This window comes from Bos indicus x Bos taurus, chromosome 14, assembly GCF_003369695.1.
Source record: "Bos indicus x Bos taurus breed Angus x Brahman F1 hybrid chromosome 14, Bos_hybrid_MaternalHap_v2.0, whole genome shotgun sequence".
Classification (NCBI taxonomy): domain Eukaryota; kingdom Metazoa; phylum Chordata; class Mammalia; order Artiodactyla; family Bovidae; genus Bos; species Bos indicus x Bos taurus.
In genome coordinates this window covers 60,521,017-60,546,945 of record NC_040089.1, presented here as the reverse complement: position 1 = coordinate 60,546,945, position 25,929 = coordinate 60,521,017, and the positions used below count along the sequence as shown (strand labels likewise).

The 25,929-nt window shown below is 42.0% G+C and overlaps 1 protein-coding gene across 1 annotated transcript in view; it reads right to left on the bottom strand.

The window, feature by feature from the left end:
• Positions 1 to 6,209: 6,209 nt before the first annotated feature.
• DPYS (dihydropyrimidinase) overlaps positions 6,210 to 25,929 on the bottom strand; it is a 99,537-nt gene continuing 79,817 nt past the window's right edge. The window contains exons 8-10 of the mRNA XM_027561340.1: positions 19,138 to 19,345; positions 8,304 to 8,425; positions 6,210 to 6,641 (exon numbers count right to left, since the gene is read on the bottom strand). Coding sequence (XP_027417141.1) covers positions 8,318 to 8,425; positions 19,138 to 19,345 — 316 coding nt within the window. The 3' untranslated portion in view covers positions 6,210 to 6,641; positions 8,304 to 8,317. The remainder of the gene's footprint in view (positions 6,642 to 8,303; positions 8,426 to 19,137; positions 19,346 to 25,929) is intronic.

The following is a 25,929-nucleotide window of genomic DNA, read 5'->3' as shown; positions in this document are numbered from 1 at the left end:
TGCTGGACCTGCAGGCGTCGCTTGAGAGCCAGGCCCTGCTCATCCTCCATGTGTCCTCTTGTAGCTCTGCTGATTTCTCAGCTGGTCCAGGCCTCAGGGCCCGCATGCCTGCTGACCTCAGAGTTCTCTCCAGCCCCATGCTATTCCCTCACCCTGTACCCATTCACTCCGCCCTTCCAGTCTTGGCTTCCATGCTCCTCCAGCTGTCAGAGGATCTGGCACTCCTGAGCCTGGTGAGCTTCCCCACAGAAAGGGAACAGTCGAGACTCTGGCAGTCTCTGGGCAGTGAGCTGTTTATTAATTCATCATGTTCCTATCAGCAGTAGTCCTAGCTAGCCTGTGCTGACCACACAGTATGGGCTTTGTGATTCTCACAGCATCCATGTGCATTAGGAAGATGCTATTATTTCCATCTTATAAATGAAGGAACTGATGCTTAGTAAGATCAATTAAACTGCATGATGAAAAGGAACTCAACCTCATTAGCACTCAAGAAAATGCAAATTAAATCTCCAATAAGATAAATTTGACAGGATAAGATAACTTTCTTGATTGGCAAAGCTGGTAAGTTGGACAATATCTAATGTTGGTGAGAATCTGGAGGAACAGAAACCCTTAGCCTGTTATGGAGGGCATAAGTTTCCACATTGAAGAAGAATTTGCCAGTATCTAACCAACAGTCTGGCTCAAGGCATTCACCTTAGAGAAATGTCCAGTGAACACAAGGAAATCGGTACAAAAATGCTTAGAGCAGTGTTGTTTGTGGTAGCAAGATAATGGAAACAGCCTAAATATCTATCAGTAGGAGTGTGGGTAAGTAGACTGTGGGGTGCAGTTATACTAGGAAATACTGGATAGCAATAAAATGGATAATAGCTAGCGCTAGACCTATCAGAACAAATAACTTCCAAATACGTGAACCAAACAATACATACTAAAAAAAAAAAAAAGCCTAGAAAAGACCTATATATCCTATATAATGTTTTTTTAAAATTTTTGGCTGAGCAACATGTGTGATCTTATTCCCCAATCAGGAATTGAACTCATACCCCCTCTATTGGCAGCACAGAGCCTTCACCACTGGACCACCAGGGAAGTCCCTATAATGCTTTTATGAAATTTAACTACATACAAAACAATGCTTAGAGATACATACATATATAGCAAAGATACAAAAGTTGTACATGGGAGTAAAATACCAGATTCAGGATATTGGTTACCTTCAGGGAGGAAGGGGAAATGAATAGAGAGGTACACAGGCTCTTCAGCTGGAAACTTTTATTTTTTAAACAGATAATAGGTAAATAAATGTGATTATGTCAATTTTTTTTTGCTTTTGTATGTTTTGATAAATTCATCTTGTATTTTAATTTTAAAAACCGCTTAAGTCCTCAAACTAGGAAACAGAAGTTTAGATCCCATACTTTTGCATCCCAGTATATCATGCTGTTTATCAGAGGAAGTAGTGAATATTGAAAAAAAAAAAGCTACTAATTCCGTCTAGTCTTCGGACAAGACTTGAGAATGTAACTGTTTAGTGAGTAAGGGACCCTTATTTTGTGTACCAGAAGCAATCCTGAAAAACATGGCATTATGTTTTTCCATCACCTTATGTCATTATTTAGAACTATGTTTCTATAAACATTATCATGACAAAACCTAATGAGAGCAACAAAGGGATCCTGACATTCATTTCAAATTATTTTGTTGTTGCAGATCCTATGGTTATTTCATTCTCCCAAAGAAATCCATCAAATACTAGTAATGAATCAGTATTCTTCATTTAAAGCCCTCCCTGGTCCCTCAGGTGGTAAAGAACCTGCCTGCCATTGCAGGAGATGCAAAAGACTTGGGTTCGATCTCTAGGTCAGGAAGATCCCCTGGAGGAGGAAACAAAACCCACTCCATTATTCTTGCCTGGAAATCGCATGGACAGATGAGCTTGGAGGGCTACAGTCCATGGGGTTGCCAAGAGTCAGACATAACAGCGACTAAATCAATCACCACCACCACACTAAAATACTCCATAACATTTATCCTTATTTTGTTGAAAGTTCACACTAACTTCATCAGTATCAATCTAGGAACTTAGCAGGAACTCCTTCATGTCCTCCAATAATGATCCATCAGATGCCCAACAGTTAACACTCTAGTAGATGCTGGGGAAGTAACAGAAAGTTCACACTAACTTTAACAGTATCAATCTAGGAACTTAGCAGGAACTCCTTCATGTCCTCCAATAATGATCCATCAGATGCCCAACAGTTAACACTCTAGTAGATGCTGGGGAAGTAACAGTGGACCAGATGGTCCTTCCCTGAACAAGTTTTCAGTTTCCTGGAGGAGGCTGACAAGTAAAACAGGTAGCTATGGCACTATGGTACTGGAGAAGGAAATGGCAACCCACTCCAGTATTCTTGCCTAGAGAATCCCATGGATGGAGGAGCCTGGGGGGCTACAGTCCACGGGGTCGCAAAGAGTCGGACACGACTGAGTGACTTCACTCACTCACTCACTCATGGTACTATGGGATCAGGTACATGGTGGCCCTGATATGGAGGGTCAGAAATTGGACCTAACCCTACCATGTTGGGTCTGGGGAAACCTCTGAGTGAGGGTGATATTTAACCTGAATTCTAAAGGATGAGTGAAAATTGGCTTCTAGATGAGAAAGTAACAATATTTTCTTTTCAGAGAATTTGGTTATCATATTATCCAGTTTTTTATTGTCAACCAACATGGAGAAGAAAAGTGGTAAGATATTTTAAGGTATCTTTCACCCAAGGAAAAAAAACCCTGTGATTCTTCTGTAGATGTATTGTTGCTGTTGTTCAGTCACTAAGTAGTGTCTGACTATTTGCAGCCCCATGGATTGCAGCACACCAGGCTCCTCTGTCCTCCACCATCTCCCAAAGTTTGCTCAAATTCATGTCCAGTGAGTCAGTGATGCTATCTAACCACTTCATCCTCTGCCACCCCCTTCTTCTTTTGCCTTCAATCTTTCCCAGCATCAGGATTTTTTCCAATGAGTAGATTCTTCGCACCAAGTGGCCAAAGTATTGGAGCCTCAGCTTCAGCATCAGTCCTTCCAATGAATGTTCAGGGTTGATTTCCTTTAGGATAGACTAGTTTGATCTCCTTGCAGTCCAGGGGACTCTCAAGAGTCTTCTCCAGCACCCCAAATCAAAAGTATCCATTCTTACTGGTTTGGCCAAAAAGTTCATTCAGCTTTAGCTGTACGGTTTTACTAACAACCTGAACAAACTTTTTGGCCAACCCAATAGTTCATCATCCTTTTTGTTCTGCAGTCAAGATAAATGACAGTTTGAGTAAACTGGATCACAGCCTGCTGTGGTGAAGGGGCTTGTATAACTCAATGAGGCTATGAGCCATGCCAAGCAGGGCCACCCAAGACTGAACAGGTCATAGGGAAGAGTTCTGACAAAACGTGGGCCACTGGAGAAGGAAACAGCAACACACTCTAGTATTCTTGCCTGGAGAACCCCATGGACAGTATGAAAGGCAAAAAGATACGATGCTGGAAGATGAGCCCCTGGGTTGGAAGGTGTCCAATATGCTGCTGTGGGAGAGCAGAGAATGATTACTAATTTCAAGATAGGCTTCAGCAGTAAGTGAGCCAAGAATTTGCAAATGTCTGAGCTAGGTTTTGAAAAGGCAAAGGAACCAGAGATCAATTGCTAATGTTTGTTGGATCATGGAGAAAGAAAGGGAATTTCAGAAAAACATCTACTTCTGCTTCACTGATTATGCTAAAGCCTTTGACTCTATGGATCACAAAAAACTGTGGAAAACTCTTCAAGAGCTGGGAGTACCAGACCACCTTACTTGTCTCCTGAGAAACCTGTACTCAGATCAAAAACAAGCAGAACCTTACATGGAATAACTGCTTGGTTCAAAATTGGGAAAGGAGTCCATCAAGGCTGTACATTTAATTTACATGCAGAGTACATCATACAAAATGTGAGCCTGGATGAATCCCAAGGTGAAATCAAGATACCTCAAGAAACCTCAGATATGCAGATGATACCACTTTAATGACAGAAAGTGAAGAGAAACTAAAGAGCCTCTTGAGGGTGAAAGAGAAGAGTGAAAAAGCTGGCTTAAAACCCAACATTCAAAACACTAAGATCATGGCATGAAGTCCCATCGCTCTATGGCAAATAGAAGGGGGAAAAGTAGAAGCAGCCACAGATTTTATTTACTTGCACTCCAAAATCTCTTTGGTGGATGGTGACTGCAGCCATGAAATTAAAAGATTCTTGCTCCTTGGAAGAAAAGCTATGACAAACCTAGACAACATATTAAAAAGCAGAAGCACTACTTTGCCGACAAAGATCCATATTATCAAAAACACTACTGTGTTTTTCCAGTAGTCATGTACAGATGTGATAGTTGGACCATAAAGAAGGCTGAGCGCTGAAGAATTGATGCTTTCGGATTGTGGTGCCGGAGAAGACTCTTGAGAGTCTCTTGGACTGCAAGATCAAACCAGTCAATCTTAAAGGAAATCAATCCTGAATATTCATTGGAAGGACTAATGCTGAAGCTGAAGCTCCAGCACTTTGGCCACCTGATGCAAAGAGCTGACTCATTTGAAAAGAAGGCTGTATATTGTCACCCAGCTTATTTAACTTATATGCAGAGTACATCATGAGAAATGCTGGGCTGGAAGAAGCACAAGCTGGAATCAAGATTGCCGGGAGAAATATCAATAACCTCAGATATGCAGATGACACCACCCTTATGGCAGAAAGTGAAGAGGAACTCAAAAGCCTCTTGATGAAGGTGAAAGAGGAGAGTGAAAAAGTTGGCTTAAAACTCAACATTCAGAAAACGAAGATCATGGCATCTGGTCCCATCACTTCACGGGAAATAGATGGGGAAACAGTGGAAACAGTGCCAGACTTTATATTTTGGGGCTCCAAAATCACTGCAGATGGTGACTGCAGCCATGAAATTAAATGACACTTACTCCTTGGAAGGAAAGTTATGACCAACCTAGATAGCATATTCAAAAGCAGAGACATTACTTTGCTAACAAAGGTCCGTCTAGTCAAGGCTATGGTTTTTCCAGTGGTCATGTATGGATGTGAGAGTTGGACTGTGAAGAAGGCTGAGCGCCGAAGAATTGATGCTTTTGAACTGTGGTGTTGGAGAAGACTCTTGAGAGTCCCTTGGACTGCAAGGAGATCCAACCAGTCCATTCTGAAGGAGATCAGCCCTGGGATTTCTTTGGAGGGAATGATGCTAAAGCTGAAACTCCAGTACTTTGGCCACCTGATGTGAAGAGTTGACTCATTGGAAAAGACTCTGATGCTGGGAGGGATTGGGGGCAGGAGGAGAAGGGGACGACAGAGGATGAGTTGGCTGGATGGCATCACTGACTCAATGGACGTGAGTCTGAGTGAGCTCCAGGAGTTGGTGATGGACAGGGAGGCCTGGCGTGCTGCGATTCATGGGGTCGCAAAGAGTCGGACACGACTGAGCGACTGAACTGAACTGATGCTGGGGAAGATTGAAGGCAAAAGGACAAGGGGCGGCAGAGGTTGAGATGGTTCTCTGGGTTAGATAGCATCACCGACTCAATGGACACGAATTTGAGCAAACTCTGGGAGATAGAGAAGGACAGAGGAGCCTGGTATGCTGCAGTCCATGGGGTTGCAAAGAATTGCACATGACTTAGCAACTGAACAACAGCACAAAACTGGATTTCTACCACCCTTTCTCAAAAGTGTGAATACATCCCACATCTAAGTGAGTAAGTTGGGGCAGATTTGCCTGCCTTGAGAACATAAGTGCCTGGATTTTACGACATGTTTTTAAAATCCCTCTTGGCCTATTTACCCAGGGGAAGAAATATAAGCTCAGCTTCTCTGCATACATGAAGGATCACAGCATAGGCCAGGAAGCATGGGGAGGGAAGGTTTCATTGTAGCATCTTTCAGCCACACCGATTCCATTTAATGCCCTCAAATCCTGTGTTCATTGGTGTGATTGGATAATTTGCGTTGGAGGTATTCTAAGGTTGAGTATTCTATTTGATTACATGGGGTTTGCTGAGAAATCTGATTTCCAAGAGTTTGGAAGCAGATGTCTCTCAAGAAATTATGCTTTTGAATCAAAACCAACCTCCCAGACTCCCAATCCCATTAGTTAGGAGAAGATACACATGACTGGATAACAGGATATAAAATGAAGATCTAAATGTTTATTAATTATACTAAAGATCTAAATGCTTGTGAATTACAATAGAATGTAAAATCACAGAGTTAGCTATTTTAAAATAAATGTAGTCATTATAAAACTTTAAATGGGAAAGTGATTTTTAAAAATTCAAAGTAAGAAATCTGGTACAAGCAAAGATGACATTTTAAAGTATCGTCAATGAATTTTCACACTGACTTTTTATCTCACAATAATATTCATTTATATCTTCAATCTTACACAGCAACAAAGTCACAGTAAGAAAGACAGCAATTGCTTCTGAAAGGAAATCAAAGAAGCCTAGAGAGATTATTTTTTCAAAAGGATCTTAGGGAGTTGAAATAAGGCTTGCTTCTCCACGGGTTGACAGCATTTAACTGGGATGGGAACAGCAGCATCCTTTTCTCTGATTTTACCTTTGAACAGAATAAAAGGAAATGAGTGTAACATTCTCCCTCACAAAGAGATGCAGAACCGAAGCCTAACCCCCAAGAAATGTTATAATCAAAGTAAACACCAATCTTGCTCCTACAAATGCTGGTAATAGCATGTTACGCCATTCAACAGAATGTCTTCCTCTTGCTAATCTTCCTCTGAACTTTTAACACAATTTTCTTGGATTGGAAGAATAATTCCAATCATCAGGAAATGACAACAAAGCTGGAACTGTTGGCTTCACAGCATTATTAAAGACTTAACAACATTCAAATGAAAGAGAACACGGCTGGGAGTACACAGCACCCCATCACAGTCTCAGGGTTTATGTCAGGAAGCACAGGTTAGCATAATGTGCAAACCAGCAATGCCTAACTGGATTTGTATGTAAAATGAATCCTTTGACAGACAGTGTCCCTAATTAACACAAACACCTCTCCCTGTCCGTCATGTCAACCTCTTCTGTAATCTTTTGCTGATGTGACATGTTGCAAATCTGAATCTATATTACACAATAAAAAGAAAAAAAAACATGGAGGCTAGTGAAGTTGCAAAACAAAACATGTAGATTTCATGAAGTCAATAGAAATGATGTTAGAGAAATGTTTAAATCACAGCAAAGCCCAACCAAATAGGTACCTGGCAGAGCGGGACCAGAAAACAACTGAAAAAATAATAATAATTAAAAAAAAAAAAACAAGAAAAAGAAAATTGACAAAGATGATGATCATAGGTGCTTGAAGAGGACAGATTTGAATGCAAAAAGAGAAAACTGATGAAGCACTCAAATTTTTTTTTTTAATGACCATATCTGTAATATTATTCTAAAACTAAGTGTGAAATAAAGCTTATCATATACTATCAAATAATTTTCCTGAAAAATTACACCTAAAGCAACATTCGATTCATTTTTCACTCATTCTAGCTTCTAGAAATGGTTGCCTTTACAATAGGAAGATTCATTACTTCCAGATAAAGTCCTAATCAGTTTATACATTTTGACTATAAACTTGCACTCTTGGTATTAAGTAGTAGCAACCTTCCTCAACAGCAGGGCCCTCTGTGTTACCAGCCTCTTGCTTATATCTGGTTTTGCAAGCCTCTGTGCAATGTTCCCTAACATCTCAGAGAATAAATCTCCAGCTAGCTCAAGGCCTTCTTCAACTTGGGAGGCTCACCCAAGTGTTCTGCGTCAAGAGGTCTTTTATCAGTCTGCCCTTTGGCCAAACTATCCTTGAATCTTAAGTCACTTGGAAGTCTTTGACCTTGATCTTGGACTCTTCAACCGTTCAGGAAAAAAGAGATAGGCTAAGGCCATATGTTGGAGAAGGCAATGGCATCCCACTCCAGTACTCTTGCCTGGAAAATCCCATGGACGGAGGAGCCTGGTAGGCTGCAGTCCATGGGGTCGCTAAGAGTCGGACACGACTGAGCGACTTCACTTTCACTTTTCACTTTCATGCATTGGAGAAGGAAATGGCAACCCACTCCAGTGTTCTTGCCTGGAGAATCCCAGGGACAGGGGAGCCTGTTGGGCTGCCGTCTATGGGGTTGCACAGAGTCGGACACAACTGAAGTGACTTAGCAGCAGCAATGTCATATGTTGTGCTGCAGGAAACCTTGCTGTGCCCACCGTCCCTTACCCACAGCACGTGGCTCAGGGCTGGGCCTGCTTCCTGGTCCCGTGTGTGGAGTCTTCTTTGGATGTCAATGTGATGACTTCTCCTTTATAGGGTTCGCGCTTCACGGGGGTAGGTATGCAAGTCTGAAAGAGAGCATTTCATTTTTCTCTTGTGGTTTATTGACTTTTTGAATTCAAAGCTAAGTTCTGCTATCTAAATGAACTGTGAGATCAAAAACGAGGCAGTGAATTTATCATGTGCCTCGTACTCTTTACCCTTTCACAGAAATTCCCAGCGACTGCAGGTACCTGTGTCAGCCCACTTTCTCTGGCTGGGATTAAACTGCATCAGACAAAGGCCCAGGGAACACATGCTAACACCATTCTTTCCACCGCAACTTTCTCTGGGACCTCTACCATACCCTCCCACACTGGGTTCTATAACCACCGTACAGGCTTATCAAATGTTTTATCTTTTCTCGTGGCTTCAATCCCAGGTGTCTGTGTCCCCAGGGTTCTTTGTTGTACATGTCTTAAGACTTCCAGCATTTTGCGGCAGATTCTAGCAGATTCTAGCAATCTGTGTGTACGTCTCCTCATTTTCCTGATCGTCTCTGCTTGTAACGGGCCTTCCACAGAATTTCCCATCTGGATCTACACCTCTCTGCTGGCCAACTGGGTAGCGGGACCCTGGATTCAGCCAGAGTTAATTCAGTGTTTGACCAGAGTTTTGAAATCAGGACTATCTAAACAAAGGGATTCATAAGAAGTAAATTATATTCTTCATCAGTGTGGAAACAAATTCCCTGACAGGTCAGGTGAATTGTAAACCACCATCATTAAGGGCATGGGCTCTGGAGCCAGCTTGCCTGGGCACGTTACTGTGCTTCAGCTGTAAACTGAGGATGGTAACAGCACTTAATTTATAAGTTGGTTATGAGAATTACATGTTGAGAGGATTAAATATATGTAAATAAAGCATTTAGAATAATGCCGAGTGTATAATAAGCTCTTAACAAATAAATATGTATGTGTGTATGTATGTGTGTATGTTTGTCTTATTTTTACCATCAAAACTAATATCTGATAGTGATCAACAGTGTGGGCTTTAGAGAAAGGCAGGTCTAAGTCTGAATAATAGCTTTGCCATTTACTGGCTACAGGAAACTAGCAAGTTAATAAGCCCCTCTGAGCCTACTTACTCACCTATGAAATGGAGGGAATAAAACCCACATCCCAGGCACATGAGATTTCCCAGATACAAAGCATTTTCTTCATTCATTCAATAGATATTTATTGAGTACACACGAGCCCCAGGCACAGAGGATAAAGCAGAGAACAAGATGGAGACCATCCCTACAGCTGCAGAATTTGAAGCAAGCTGATCACTCAGTGAATAGGAAGACCCCTGACCTCTGCACACAAGTCCATGCCTCTGTCCATTTCCTGTGTCCAATGGAATGCTTTGCTGAACCTCCACTTCGGCTCACTGTCAGCTAAGTCCCTTCCTTCACCCTGGATCCTGTCATCACCTTGAACATCGACAGAGAGAAATGAAACACCAACCTCTCATGGCTGCCACCCAGCCCCTGGACATCATGGTTACTTGGAGCCCATCAACACCTGAAACTTTACACTCACGTAATTCCCCACTCTCTGATCACAATCTCCCTTTCAGGTCTTAAGTCTCCAGGCTTTTCCTTCTCCTGGTTCTTTCCAAGCCCAGCGGTATGTATAAAAACCTAAGACATGCAGCACAACCTGCAACATGAGTGTGCTCAGTTCTGTCCAATTCTTGGCTCCTCTCTGCATGGCATTTTCCAGGCAAGAGTACTGGAGTGGGCTGCCATTTCCTTTGCCAGGGGATCTTCCCGACCCAGGGATTGAACTCGAGTGTCCCGTGTCTCCTGCATTGCAGGCAGGTCCTTTACCCCTGAGTCACTGGGGAAGCACACTTGAAACTAAAGTGATCATAAATTTACCATCTAAACTGGGACATTCTGAGTGCGTAAAGGGTACTAAACATAATGAACAGGCATAATCCAGGACCGTCCAAGCAAACCAGGATTTGTTTCCACCTTCCTTCAACCTTTCTCTTACCGACAATCTAAAGTCTCACGTCTTTCTCTTTTCTAGTGGTTATTTGCACTTGGCAAAACCCGTGGCATATTTCAGTTCAATCATCAGCTTTTTCACAGCCCTTGGAGAAAATGACATCGGTGGGCAGATAATCCGTGTCACCTGCCTTTGTGCTGTGTATTCCTCATCAGCTCCCCTTCCCACCTCCCGGTTCCCACAACAGTTCCTTTGAAACCTTTCTGTCTGTGGTTTTCATCTGTACTTTTTGGTCTCTCCTGGACTCCTTAGGGACAACACTGGTGATTTAAATGGGGCTGTCAAGTCTGGGCCCTACCATCCTCATTCAGGAGAGGGCTTGTTCCACAAGCTGGCTGCTGGTCCCTTGAAGGATCCTTTCCCTGGACCTAATTGCAGGCTCAGGGATGACTCAAACCAGGTGAATCAGGGTCCTTCCTAACATCTTTCTGCCAGGAACATGTCTTCTCCCACTGTGGCATGCCCACCCTCTTTTTTACCTAAATATCTGCAATGGACCTTCAGTAACTCAGCCCAGACAATCGTCAGCCCAGGAAGCTTTAACTCTGCCTGCCACATCAGAGTATCTTGCTTACCACTTTCTGGTTTTGTGTAATAGTCTGCCTCCTCCAGCAGACTCAGGGACAGTGTATTGCTCTGTTTCTCCATAACGAGTATTCAGTAAATAGTTGACAAGTCCCTACCGAGGGTGGAGGGTGTTGGTGGGAAGAGATCCCTCATCTGAGCTTCTCTCTTCTTTGCGTCTGTTGTCCTGGCCAGAGCTGACTCAGTTTCCCTCATCTTCTTTTGTTCTGCTTCACCACTGAGCTGCTCCCCAGGTTGCACTTGCCCTTTGCACTTGTCTTAAGACTGCTTTCCAGCTGCTCAGTCACTGTACTAGCAAGGCCACAAGGCCCCTCTCAGCCTGGCTGGTCACTGTGGTCACACTGCCCATCCAACAGCTCTGACCCGACTGGCCAGGTGTCACTTGCACATAGCTTCCCTCTGCATCTGCCGCTGAGGCTCTGGATGGGCAGGGACCGGTTTCCCACCAGAATGGCCATGGCCAACGGCCACTTCGGCACAGACTGACCTTCTTTGGGGAGTTTTCTGCCACCCCACAGGTCACAGCCTTCCCCTGTATAGACAAGCGGACAGGGATCAAAGAAAAGTTCTGATCTCAAGCCTTGTAGTCCTTTCAACCTTTTCATCTTTTCTTATCCTCGGACATGGTTACATAATCTCTTTTAATGCTAGACCCAGGTCTCGTTCATCTTTGTACTGTTTATCGCCCGGGGCACTGTACTCTGTGTACATTTTAGAACCTCAGTGATGTTCACTCTGATGAAATGGAAAGGTGACGGTGCCGGTGCTGCGGAATGTGAAGCTGTCCCTGCGTTATTCCAGAGCTCAGTTGCCCATTTGTTTTCCAAGTAGACTGACACTGCAGCTCTCAGGAAAAGCAGTCATGTGGCTTCTCTCTGGTGACAAACGGCAAGTCTCCATCTCAGCCTGGACATGGGCACTGGCATCTGGCATGCCCTCAGAGGGCATGCCCTAGGGGTGTCCTGGAGACTGTCCAAGGGGCACCAGCATCTGGCATAATTTCAGAGGCTGTCCTAGGAGTGGGAATCCAAATCAAGCGGGTTTCTTTCCCGGGTATCCAGGAGGAGTACAGTAATGACAGGACTCCATCCCAAGTCTCCCAACTAAGGGCACACCTATTACTTAGAGGATGTTAATGCAGCATAAAGCTCACAGAAAGGCCAGGATGAAGCATCAGAGGGTTCTGGGTTGAATAAAGGAAGTAGGTCTCTTCTCTTCTTGTGTTCTCTTGGCTGTCTTCCAGCCTCACCCATCAGCTTTCTTCAGCTCTCTTGCTGGCTCTTACCCTCCTCAACCTCTGAAGGTTGACAGCCCCAGAGCTCTTTCTCAAGGTTGCTTTCTTCTCTGGTGGCCTCAGACTTGTGGTTTTAAATCTTATATATGCCAGGATTTCTGAATCTTGTGTCCAGCCCCAATCTCTCCCAAATCCCAGACTCCTTTATCCAAATGGCTAATGACCTCCTCACAGGGAGGCGTAACTAGCATCTCAAACAGAATGAGAACTTAAGCAGCAACAAACTATAGCTGATTACAGTTCTTTGAGCCTAGGAACTGCTGTCTTAGTTGTACCTGTATCATACCCAACACATGGAAGATGAAATAGCATCTGGGGCTTAATAAACATTTGTTAAGTGAAAGATTTCTTGACTGCGGGACTTTTTTTTTTCTCAAACTTTGTAGATGATATCGGGCGATAGAATCACCTGAGGGTAGCATTATCTATGATCACTTGACACCTTTCTCAAGGAGCACCTCAAGAGACTAGGGTTCTGAATGTACAGCTTTGGGAGACTGACCTGGGTGGTGGCATCTTTCCGCCCTGTTACAGGCTGGTCAAAATTAGATGATCAGCCCAGGCCAGCAGTTCTTCCTGTCTTGATGTATTCACAACCAAATAGAAGGGCTTGAGAGTAAAACAGTTTGAAAGGCTATCCTAAGTAATACAGGAAACACGGATGGCACCTCACCCAGCAGGGTGCTGGTGGTTTACTCACATAGATGAGAGTTCAGTTTGAGTTCACAGTATTTAATGATGATTGTTACTATGATGAGTTAATAGAAAGACAAAAAAGAATTATATCACAATATGCAGTGCTAGAATAAATATTAATTGTAATCATTATACCTGCATAACTGCATTTTAGTTAGCTGATCAGGGGAAAGAGGAAACTTAAAGTTGATAGAAAATTTAACTGTATTGTCTGCAGAGAGTGGAATGCCAAGATGCTAGATTTTCTGATGAGCAAGACCATAGAAAAGAATCTTGAATTCCATGGAGTTCCTAATACAATGCTGACCATGGAGGCTAAGATATTAAAATAGTAATAAAGACAACAGAACTTCCAAATACCAAAAGCAGACGCTGACCTAACACCAAGCAGTTCATTTGTTCCTTTGGAACAGCGACTGTCTGAGAATAAAATCCACACCTGGCTGGTGAATTTAGACAGGTACTCAGTACCTCATGAACGCTGAGGCTCTCAGAGGTCCTTATGGAACTGAGCTTGCCAAGGGATGGTGAATCACTAGACTCAATAGAGGTGATCTATAACAATGAAAATTCGCATTTTGATAATGTTTTATAATCCACCAAATGTTTCTATTTAATGTTCAAAATACTCTGTGAGCTATTTCTCCAGAACAACGTGAACACCTAATTGGTTTTCAGCAAATATTTACTGAGTGTTAAATGGTTAGATGAAATATGAAAAGAAAGCATTTAGAAAGTCTCTGTACACAGTGATCTGCTGGTAAATGTTGACAACCCACCTTCCCTTTCTCTCGTCACTCCTAAAGCCCTGACTTAATGCACGTGCCTCTTTCTGTCCTGTAAATGCTCCCACCATGGCTGATTTCAAGCTACCAAACTAACATCACTGAATAAGGAGCTGGGGTGGGATACATACATGTGGCTCCAATATACAGCTCACCTTTTGTAAGTGTAAGTAAGAAGAGATCTACTTACTTTATTCATTACTAGCCATCCATCTGGGAAAATTAGAATTATATGGCAGTTGATGATGACTTCAATTATTAATATTTTCCTTGAGCTACCACATTGAGAAAGACATTGAAAAACTGTCATTTAAGAAATGGAGGACACCCATTTCAAAGATTAGATCAGCCATTCACTCAATTTTATCGTATCTAAATGGCAAATTATGTGTATAGATGCAAAGGTACAGCCAGTTTAAAAGCTTGGGCAGCAGTATTCTGAAACCATGCATGACTCCATGCAGCTATTCCTGCTTCTTCAGAAAATGCCACATGACTCTTATTTTACAAAAGAGATTGGGTTGCTTACTACTGAGAAAAGAGGGGATGATCGGAAAAATGTCTATACTTCCAAGCTTTGGTAAAAAAATGTAACACTCTAAACACACAAAAAGTCTAGAAATAATAAACCATTTGAGTCTAAAGAGCTAGCTTTTGGAGGGGGGTAAAGAATGAATCACATGTGAATTGATTTTGTTCTTTCAAAATGTTCTCGAACATCTCAGTTGCTGTTACAGTGGCCCCCATATGCATCATTGGTTGAATGCACAGATAGAAAGGGACAACAGTCTAAGGGACTAGAACATCTGTGGATTTTGGTACCTGCCGATTCTGAGAACAAAACCCCTACAGATACCAGGGACAATGTACTTTTTTTCTTCCTCTTTTATTTTTATTTCCCTGAATCCCCCAGTACTCTTCCATACGTGACTTTTTATATTGAATTGAAATATATATTTTATTATTATGTTTATCAAATAAAGTTTGATATTTCATCTCCTGATCTAATTTTTTTCCCTTAAGGATCCGCTGTTTAAATGTTAAAGTAACAATTTCCTGAAGCTGTCAAACTACATTAAAATGTCATTTCTCTCCTTTGGACTTCCTTTTAATATCTGTTAACAGTGACAGCTGCACAGCATGATACTAAGTTTTTTATTAAGTCATAAAATCATCGATAGAAATCAAGTTTACAGATAACCCCACTGTTTGGGACAAGGCACTGGACAATCTTCTGTGCAAATTAATCTAAATTCCTGTCCATGGCCTCTGAAACTATAGTCTTTGTTCCTTCCATTTGCAATTCGTCTATTTATCAAACACCTACTAGATAGCAAGTATTGGGCATAAACAAAGTAAGTTCTTCAAAGAACTAACATTCTAGCCAGGAGACCAGGTGAGTTCCGGGACTGAGAAACCCTGGCATTTCTCTACAATCTGTGCTTTGGAGTCCAGAGTGGCGAGTGATTAATGTTCTTGGGAAGGATAACAGGTGAGCAGGAGAAGTGGTGTGCGCAGTTCCTGCTTGCCTTCAAACTCTTATCCTCACTCACGGAGAAGTCTGAACATTTTAAATGAAAACCAAGGGAAAAGCTCTCATTACTTCATGTGAACATAAAATCTAGGATTCTTAACAGCTCTTTTTCTTACCTTCAGTGTGATATGTTTCTTCTATAAAATTATCTTTGCCTAATGGAGATTTAAAAAAAAGATCTGAAACATCTCCACACAATCTTCAAACCTCTTTTTATCCACTTTATTTGATACTTTCTCCACATTAACACTTTTAAAAATAATGGATTCCCCATGATTTGGGTTTCACAATTATGTTCTTTTTTCTTGTTCTATTGAAATCCCATGGTATAGTGAGAATCTGGAAGGCATTATCACAAACCCTGGCTCTTATGATTCCTCACTGCTTAGCCCAGGGAAATTTTACCTAATTTTGCTGAGAGTCATTTTCCACTCTGTAAAACAGGGATGATGCTATCTCTCACATGGCTTGCTGTTCAGATTAAGTAAAATAAAAACTATTAATTATACCAAGTACAGTGCCTGACAGATCATAAGTACTCAGAACAACATATTATAATGACAACTATTACTTATTGTAAAAGCAATCATGGACTAAAATACCTTCAAAATTGAGATCAGAAGAAAATATTAAGAAACTAACTCACAAAACTGATGGTGAACTCTGAAAAAAATGACGCTGACATTAATTTTGCCAACAAAACACCCAACAATTGAAATAGAGAACTGATAAAGCCAATCATGTGGTGATCTTGGCTGCCTCAAACATTTTCCCAACAGGAGGAAGACTTAGGCAAAGTCAGTCTTTTAAATACAGTCTATCAGGAAACCTGGGTTCAATCTCTGGGTCAGGAAGATTCCCTGGAGAAGGAAATGGCAACCCACTCCAATATTCTTGCCTGGAACATTCCACAGACAGAGGAGCCTGGTGAGCTACAGTCCATGGGGTCGCAAAGAGTCCAACATGACTGAGAGACTAACCCTTTCACTTTTTCTGTTGGATCTACCACTTCTAAGTCTACGTTTCTGTTTATTCCTTGTATTACTACTACGAGTGTCATGAATGAACTAGCTTCCATCAATGTCTCTAATTATTTTTTCCCAAACCTAGTACAGAATAATTTACCTCCCATTAACTTTGGCCACCTCATGTGAAGAGTTGACTCATTGGAAAAGACTCTGATGCTGGGAGGGATTGGGGGCAGGAGGAGAAGGGGATGACAGAGGATGAGATGGCTGGATGGCATCACCAACTCGATGGACGTGAGTCTGAGTGAACTCCGGGAGTTGGTGATGGACAGGGAGGCCTGGCGTGCTGCCATTCATGGGGTCGAAAAGAGTCAGACACGACTGAGCGACTGAACTGAACTGAACTGAACTCACTTTAAGGGCTTCCCTTGTAGCTCAGTAGGTAAAGAATCTGCCTGCAGTGCAGGAGACCCAGGTTTGATCCCTGGGTTGGGAAGATCCCCTGGAGAAGGAAATGGCAACCCACTCTAGTATCCTTGCCTGGAAAATCTCAGGGACAGAGGAGCCTGATGGGCTACAGTCCATGGGGTGGCAAAGAGTCGGGCATGACTGAGCGACTAACACTTACTTACTTAACTCACTTAAGTCAACCTTTATGTTTTACAATATGTGGTTTATTGCTTAAGCATATAGCTTTTGGAGTCAGACAACCAGAGTTTATGTTTTGGTCCTGCCATATATGACCTGTATGACATTACGAACTTTATTTCCTGAAGCTTCAGTTTCCTAATATTTAAAGTGGGGAAAATAATAAATACTCCCTCACTCACAGGATTGTTACAGTGACAAGACCCCCTAGCACTGTGCTTTGCCTCAGTAAGAGCTCAGTAAATGTTAGTATTGCTGTAATTTACCATATGATATTTAGAAATACATGGAAACCTTATAGTTTCTACCTACCTGTCACCTGTCAGTGTCAACATTTACAAATTAACAAAATAAATGGCAACCTTAAATATTTTGACTGGAATACAGTAGATGACGAATTGTAACATTCTGAGAATTTACAGCATTCCAGAGTACTTGTTTACTAAATCAAAGCTTTAGGAAGTGATTTTTAAAGAAGAAGAAAGGATGAATCTTATTTATAACAAAGTCTGAGAATCCACAAGCAAAAACATTTCACAAGACATTAGGGAAGAAATCAAAGAGACTACAAGATCCAAATGAAATGAATCAGAAAACAGCTAGAGAACTTTGGAAAAAGAGAAATGTATTTTAAAATGTAAAAAGACAAGGAAGCCTTAGAACTAATCCAAGGGTTATAAACTGTAATGGTTATGTAGTCAGGTTGGGAACATTAATGAGTGAAGCCTGCAGATGAAAGTCATAAAGGCTGCCTCTGCAGGGCTCTGTCACCCAGCTCTAGCCTAGTCTTACCCTGTGAGATTGAAGGCACTGGTTGCCTTCCATCACTTCCAAACCAGCCGTTTAGATGATTTTAATCTGAAATTTTTGATATGTTAGTGTATTTAGTGAAATGACTTTTTAAAATTGTTGAAAACACTGCATGACCTAAATAAACAAACGTGGAAATGCAAGACATAGTAAAAGAACATACCTTTTAATACCTCTCTTGTAACAACAGGATTATTACAAAGACTTTATTATAAATTCAGTCATCAAAGGGGGAAAACAAAGAGACAGAACTGATATTTATAGACCTCCCACTAGTGCCTTATATTTTACAATCTCACTTGACTCTTACAATCTCCTGGGGAGAAAACACTATCCTCGATTTCGAGATGAGGAAGCAGCCCGGGGACGACAGAGAAGCTTGGCCACACAGCGAGGAAATGTGAAGTCAAGGTAGAATTCATATTTACTTGACCCCAAACCCTGCCGTGAATGCACCTTGAACGTGAAAGTGAAAGTCGCTCAGTCGTGTGCGACTCTTTGTGACCCCATGGACTATACAGTCCATGGAATTCTCCAGGCCAGAATACTGGGGTGGGTAGCCTTTCCCTTCTCCAGGGGATCTTCCCAACCCAGGGATCAAACCCAGGTCTCCCGCATTGCAGGCGGATTCTTTACCAGCTTAGCCACCATGGAAGCCCAAGAATACTGGAGTGGGTAGCCTATCCCCTCTCCAGCAGATCTTCCTGACTCAGAAATCGAACCGGGGTCTCCTGCATCACAGCCTGATTCTTTACCAACTGAGCTATCGGGGAAGCCAGGATGCACCTTGCAGACCTTCAACTACAGGGAGCGTAGTTTCTCAAGGGGCAGTTGTTGAGCTTGAATGTCATGTTTTTGTTCATAGGGGAGGCCACGCCTCCCACTGCTGCTCCCAGCCAATGACAGCACGCCACGTAGCTGGACGCAGGAACGGGCTCATGGGCTGTCTGTAGGTTGCTCAACCTTTGTTAGTTTGTATGAGATGGTATTCTAGGATGCTCCTCACGCTGTTTTTTCTCCCTCTCTCATTCCTTGGGGTTGGGCTTGAGTTGCAGTCTGATGGCTCTCCACAGTCTTTCCCACTTTCCCTCCCATTTTTCTCTCAGGTGTAAAACGGTGGCACTTTTATCTTTCTGGATGGCTACTTGTGAGACGAGCCTGACTAACAGCAATTGCCAAAAGGCCCATAGCGGCCCTGAACTTGTCTAGGAAAACACGACTTGGTCCATTAGGAAACCCTGAATAGGCAGTAATCTGCAAAGGAAAATGCATCCATCCAGTAATGATTTTTTCTTTGAAAGCTCTATGTATCCCTAACTTTTTCTCACATCCCAGGAATATGTTACCCCACTGTATGTGATAATACCAGCACCAACATCCAGGAGCACGTGACAGTCCAGCCCCTGCAGGCCCAAACTCACCTGGTCCCGTTGCTTGATCCGTTTGTAAATATATTCAGCAAACGGTTTACGAGGAATAAACTTCCCATCTCCTGCAGAGACACTGAAAACTCCAGCTTCGTATACCACTTTGCCTCTTGAAATAGTCACCACGGGCACCCCATGGCAAACCATGCCCTCGAAGATGTTGAAGTTGACAGCCTGATGATGAGTTTTTGCCGAAATGGTCCTGATGTAAAAACAAAGATTCTCCTGATCATGCCTGGCTCACTTGACAAGTATGAAGTATTAAAAGAATGGCTTAGAAGAAAATTTAGCAACTCTATTAAGCCATAGCTTTATTACTGGAACAAGTGACTTTAAGAATAGAACATAGCATTAACATTTCATTACAAAGTAATTACATTTTCTGAGAGAAAAACCCAGTAGATCACTCTTTATGGTGATTAAAGAGGTGGAGTGGGTGGAAGAAGGGCATTGTCTCTCATGTTTATGATTTTAAGTTATTTTTATGTATATGTTTAAAGAACAAAATACTAATTATAAAATATTTCAAATAGATGAGTCTGATGAACACACTGACCCAATACCCAACTCTACAGAATTTTAACTTTTTGCAGACACAGTTGAGGCTTCCTCAATACTTCTCCCCAAATTCCATTCCATTCCCAGAGGTAATAGTTAAAGGGTAGCTTTCAAGGAAAATCATATCTTGAATTTCTTTCCCTTGTCTGTGGCAAAACTGGAAATTTGAGCACAATATAAATAACAAAATATGTTAGCATATAATCCCTTAGCATATTTTGTCACGTGTTTGCATATTCATCAGCTGTCTCAGCAGTTTATTAATACTTCTCAATCATGTACAATATGACTTCCAGGCTGGATATTTGGAAATGCTGGGTGTCTCCTTTCCCTAAATCACATTAAATGGAAAATGAAAAAGAAAATCTGGCAGCAGTGGATTTGGACCATACAAGCATAACCTGAAGTTTCTACAAGTGCTTGCTCTCAGGAATGGATTAAACAAAAGTGATTTGTAAAAAAAAATCCCAAGGTTAGGTCGAAGGAATAGCAGCTAACAGCTCCCCTGCAGTCCTAATCTGGAGGGTCAGAGCTGGGAAACTTCACAGAGCCACTTCCAGTGGAAATGAATGGGATCACACTGGCCTGGTCTTGGGTTCCAGAACCCCGTACCCAACTACCTGTTGGGTTTCCACTCCTTAACACGTCCAAACAAATTCTTGATTTTCCATGATGACTACAGTCCACACACTTGAATTTGCTCCTCTCTTGAATTTCTCATCTCAATAAACGCTACCTCCAACTATGTTTCCTCAATCCTTAACCATCATCAAGCCTATTGATTCCACCTCTTCCCCCAAAGATCTCAAACCTGCCCACTTTTCTCCCACTCTGTTGTCCCACTGAGTCATCTCGGTGACACCACAACCATCTCTCATCTGGACAACCTCAACACCTCTTCATGTTTCCACTCTATTTTTTTTTTTTTTTTTAGCATTTTGTCTGTACTGTGCTGCATGTGGGATGGTTCCCTGACCAGGGATAGAATCCAGGGCATCTGCAGTGAAACCACCAAATCCTAACCACTAGGCCACCAGAGAGCTCCCTCCGTGTTTCAACTCCTACCTTTCTGCACTCCTCACCCCTCCCCACAAAGCTGCTCAAATGATTTTTTTTTTTTTAATGAGTATCACATCAGGTCACATTTCTGCTTGAAACCCTCACTAGCTCCAGTCTGTTCCCCAAAAGCCAAATAACTGTTTAAAAAGCCCAGATGATGATAACCACAAAAAAGAATCTGCTCCCAATGAGAAATATCAGCATGGAAAAGAAAGAGAGGAGCTTCCTTATGCCAGGTGGATACTTTATGACATCCTATTTCATCTTTATAGCACTGCTTCAAGATAGAGAGTATTTTCTACACTTGACAAGTAAATAAATTGCGACTTCGAGAGATTATATAACTTGTCAAAATACCTATGACTACTTTGATGAAACTGCAACCTTTTTATATTTTTAAAATTAACTACAATAAATTTACTTTTTTAGTGGTAGTTCTGTGAATTTTGACACCTGGATAGAAGCTTTATCCTCCCAACACTTTGGACACAAAACAGTCCCATCACCTCCCATAACTCACACCATTCCTGTGTAGTCACAACTTCCCCTCCCCCATAACTCTTGGAAAACCCTGATCTATTCCCTGTTACTGTAGCTGTCTCTTTTCAAGAATGTCATATAAATGGAATCATTGAGTAGGTAACCTTTTGAATCTGACTTCTTTCATTTGGCATAACTGTTTTGAGATTCACCCAAGTTGTTGTGTGTATCAGGAGTTCATTTCTTTTTAATTGCCATGTAGTATTCCTCTGCATGGGCTTCCCAGGTGGCACTAGTGGTAAAGAAACCCCTCCCAATGCAGGAGACTGAAGAAATGTGGGCTTGATCCCTGGGTCAGGAAGATTCCCTGGAAGAGAGCATGGCAACCCACTCCAGTATTCTTGCCTGGAGAATCCCATGGACAGAGGAGCCTGGCAGACTATGGTCCATAGGGTAGCAAAGAGTCAGACACGACTGAAGCAACTTAGCATGCACACAAGCATGCACGCATTCCATTGTACAGATGCACTACCGAGTGCTTTTCCATTCACCTTCTGAAGGTCATTTTGGTTGTTTCCAACTTTTGATGATTATGAATACAGATGTCATAAAGATTCACGTACATATTTGTTGTGAGCTCTTCTCTACTACATATTCCCATGAGTGGCGTTGCTGGGTCATATGGCCAGTGTATACTGCCAAAAAACGGCTTTCAGTGTCCTTAGCAATCAACGTCCTCATATAGAGAAACATTAAAAGATCACTAATGATTGGCAGGTGGGTACAAATACAACAACAATAATTTCAAACACTAAGGAGGCGGGAAGAGTACTGATCAAATAGCAAGTGATGTCATTAACGTAAGGAAATGAATAAAACAGTCAAAGGGTTAGTAGATATAGAATGAGTTATGAATAAGTTATGAGTTGGTGATAAAAGATGCAGACTTAAAGAAAATAAATCTAGGAAACAATATAAAGGAGATGTAGACGTTCAGGCTACAGTGACTTTTTTATGACCAACACAGTCTCTCTGATAGTGCCATAGTCTGGTACTGGGTTCCTGCTTTTCACAGTTACACTGATGGCAGAAGCTCTGGGGCTTATATTGTTGTATGTTACATAAGCATGTCTAGACTGATGCATTAGTAAGGCTGCTGTAGAGAGAAAATAAAATGCATAGTAATTCATGCTGAAATGGTTGTTTACGTACAAGATTGGGAGGCAAGAAAGAGAAAACCCTAAGTTATAAAACTTTATTTCTCTAAGCAGAAAGTTAAGAGTTACAGATGCTGTTAGGAAAATAATCTAACAGAAGAAATAAGTTCTATACACAAAAATTGCCATTACAATATCTAAACTATTGAAAAACTGAAGCATAACAATTTTCCAATGATTACTCAATGGAATATGGCATATCTATGAAAGACTAGAATTAAGAATACACTGGGAAAGATTTAAATGGAAAAAAGTTGGGTTTTCCTAACTTCCCAGAAAGCATGGGTGAACACATATCATGTGGACAAATGCCAAGGAAATATACAAGACAAAGTGCTTGTGTGCCTAGGAAAAACAAACACACAAAAAACAAGTAAATATGAGAGCAAAAGATCTGTGGCAGCAAAATACCAAATCAGATTTCTCTGCCTCAGCCAAAATAAAGGTCATGGTTTTGACTTTCTCAGTGTTGGGGTTAGCAAGAGAAAGAGGGCAATTAGGCAACATCTAAGTGATGCGCTATAAGGCATTATGTAAATGAGGTCCAATTAACACAAAATGTAAATTCTTGGCATTATCACCAGCAGCAAAACTCTGTGCTTCCACTCTCACATTGGAAGGTGTCTGACAGGGTGTCATTCCTCACCCAGCTTTTCCTTCCCGCTGAGCTGAGAGTCTCCAGTTCCTTCTGTGCTTTCACACTTCTGAATCTTCTCTTTCCCTGGGTGCTCTTCTCACTGCTCACATCTGCCCTCTCCCTGCCCCTGCCATGCCAACTTCTTTTACCTTCCACTAACTAGATTCTGCTCAAAAATCCTGGTTCCATGTCAGTTATATCTCAATAAAGCTGAAAAAGAAAAGAAGAGAAATGAAATGAAAAGAAACAAAAGGAAAGGAAAGAAAAGGAAAGGAAAGGAAAGAAAAAAGAATACTGGTCCCTCTAGAAGCTAACCCTGATAACCCAGGGTGAAACTTGGCATTTTCCTCTGTGGTTTAGCATTATCTAAATCAGTTACTATGTTTTGTATGTTTTGGAAATAGAATGCTGACTTAAATGGAATGTAAACATCCAGTCCTACAGTTCTGTTGTGTACTTAACATTTCTGAACTGTACTAGCTCATTAGTAATAAATAAATAAACATTGTTACAATTATCATTCTTAGTTGTATTGTATCCAGTTATGCGAAACATTTGTTTATCAATACCTAACAATACTTAGCAATACCAACATTGTCAACATGATCAAGTCCATAGATAAGTATTATCACCTCATGTCCTGGATAACAAGACTGAAATACAGCTGTGTAAGAGCTTGCCCAACCCACTCCAGTGTTCTTGCCTTGAGAATCCCAGGGAAGGGGGAGCCTGGTGGGCTGCCGTCTATGGGGTCACACAGAGTCAGACACGACTGAAGCAACTTAGCAGCAGCAGCAGCAAGAGCTTGCCCAGTTTGATACTGAAGCAACCTCTGAGAGGTTGTAATCACTGCCTCTTTTTGAGTAAACTGGTATATCTGTAACCCCATTTTAAGAAGATTTTAAAACTTGTGGTACATTTTCAATATTTGTTTTAAACAAAAAAATACAACACAGTATCATCACAAGGTTTATAAAATTATTACAAAATGTATTTAAAATCTACTTATTACCAGTGTAGTATGGGAGATGCTTCCCTCATAGCTCAGTTGGTAAAGAATCTGCCTGCAGTGCAGGAGATCCAGGTTCAATTCCTGAGTTGGAAAGATCCCTTGGAGAAGGAAATGGCAACCCACTCCAGTATTCTTGACAACCCACTCCAGTATTCTTGACTGGAGAATTCCAAGGACAGAGGAGCCTGGCGGGCTACAGTTTATGGGGTCACAAGAGTCGGACACAACTTAGCAACTAAACTACCACCGTGAAAGATGTGGTCCACTGATGAAATAAGCATAAGTTCAAAGTCACACAATTGCTTTTGTAAGGACGCTTGTCCCTTTGAACATGCTTCCTCCAAGGCAGAGGCCTTCTGCTCTAAGGCAGAAGCCACAACACACTTCTCAGACTCCTTTGCAGCTGACCCCGTCACGTGACCTGGCCTCCTCCAAAATGGTGCCCCCACACCAGTCTTTGCATGGCAAGCTGTTGGCTCAGGAAGCAGGTGCCACAGAATCCATGTTGGTGAAGGTAGAGATGGATCAATCCTGTTTTTCAGGCCAGCTGTGACAGAGGTTTAGCACTAGGGTTCAAGCCCTGCTTCAGTCAAACCATCCATGGTAACTGAGCCCAGGGACAGCCCTGGGGCTCTCCACTATCCTGTGGGAGACCTGGGGCATGGGTCCCAGCTACGCATCCTCTCAGCCTGGTCTTCTGGCCCTCGTGGAGATTCTCTGAGCCACCAGTTTTTTTTAACACGTTCCTCTTTTGTTTAACCACCTAGCTTAGAGTTCTTTTGCTTGCAGCTGAAGAACCCTGCCTGATACACTTTTTTCTTTTAGCCATCTTAGAAGAAAGCAAGGACAACATGCCCGGGCTCTGACTAAAAGGGATTCAGTCATTGGACGAACATGTCATCATCCTAAGGTTCAGCAACACTGGGAGACCAACTGGAGCAGGTGACAAATGGGAGCTTTGCAGCGTATTTCAGCCACACGTGGTCCTATTCCGAGAGATGCAGTGTAGCAAGCACTGTAGTCTCAACCCTTGACATTCACTCTTCCTTCCGGTGGTTTCAGCCACCCCCGATTTTTCTTTAAGAAAACCCTCTCAGGAATTCCCTGGTGGTTCAGTGGTTAGGAATCCGAGTGTGTCCACTGCAGGGGTGGTGGGTTCAATCCCTGGTCAGAGAACTAAGATTCTGCATGCTGTGGCCAAAGAAAAAAGAAAAAAAGAAAAAAAGAAATGTCTCTCTCCCACTGGAGTTAATCTGGCAAGATGGCTACACATGGTGCCCTGTTCTTCCCTGGCTAAGAGACGGGAAAACTCAATGTTTCCCAAGACTTTGAATCTTTGGCAGGATGACAAAATAAACCAATAAATAAAAGTGATTGGAGGGTACATCACTGAACACAGATCAACTTCTTCTGTCCATGGTTGTTCTGGGCTCTGCTCTTTCAAAGCCTGGCCCATAGACTATTCCTTTGATTTATGAGCTCCCCATGACCTTCCCACAGACCATTTTTACTCACCTGAGTGTAAGTTACTTGCTCTGGTTTGCAGCCAAAGACCCTGACTGATAAAGACTTTGGCCTTTGGAGAGTAATTCCTGTAATGAAAAGCCCAAGATGTCTGAGGAACAGTTCAAAAGGTCTATTACTCAAAAAGAAATCAGAAGCTACTTTCCACCACATCTGTCCACAGAATAGATGTGAATGTGGGGTGGTGCTCTGATTCCATTCGTAAGTCAAACCAAAGAGCTGTGAAATTCATCATCAAACATTTTTTCAACTTAATGATATGCAAGCGAGCTCAGGAGAGGAATAATTATAAGAAATAC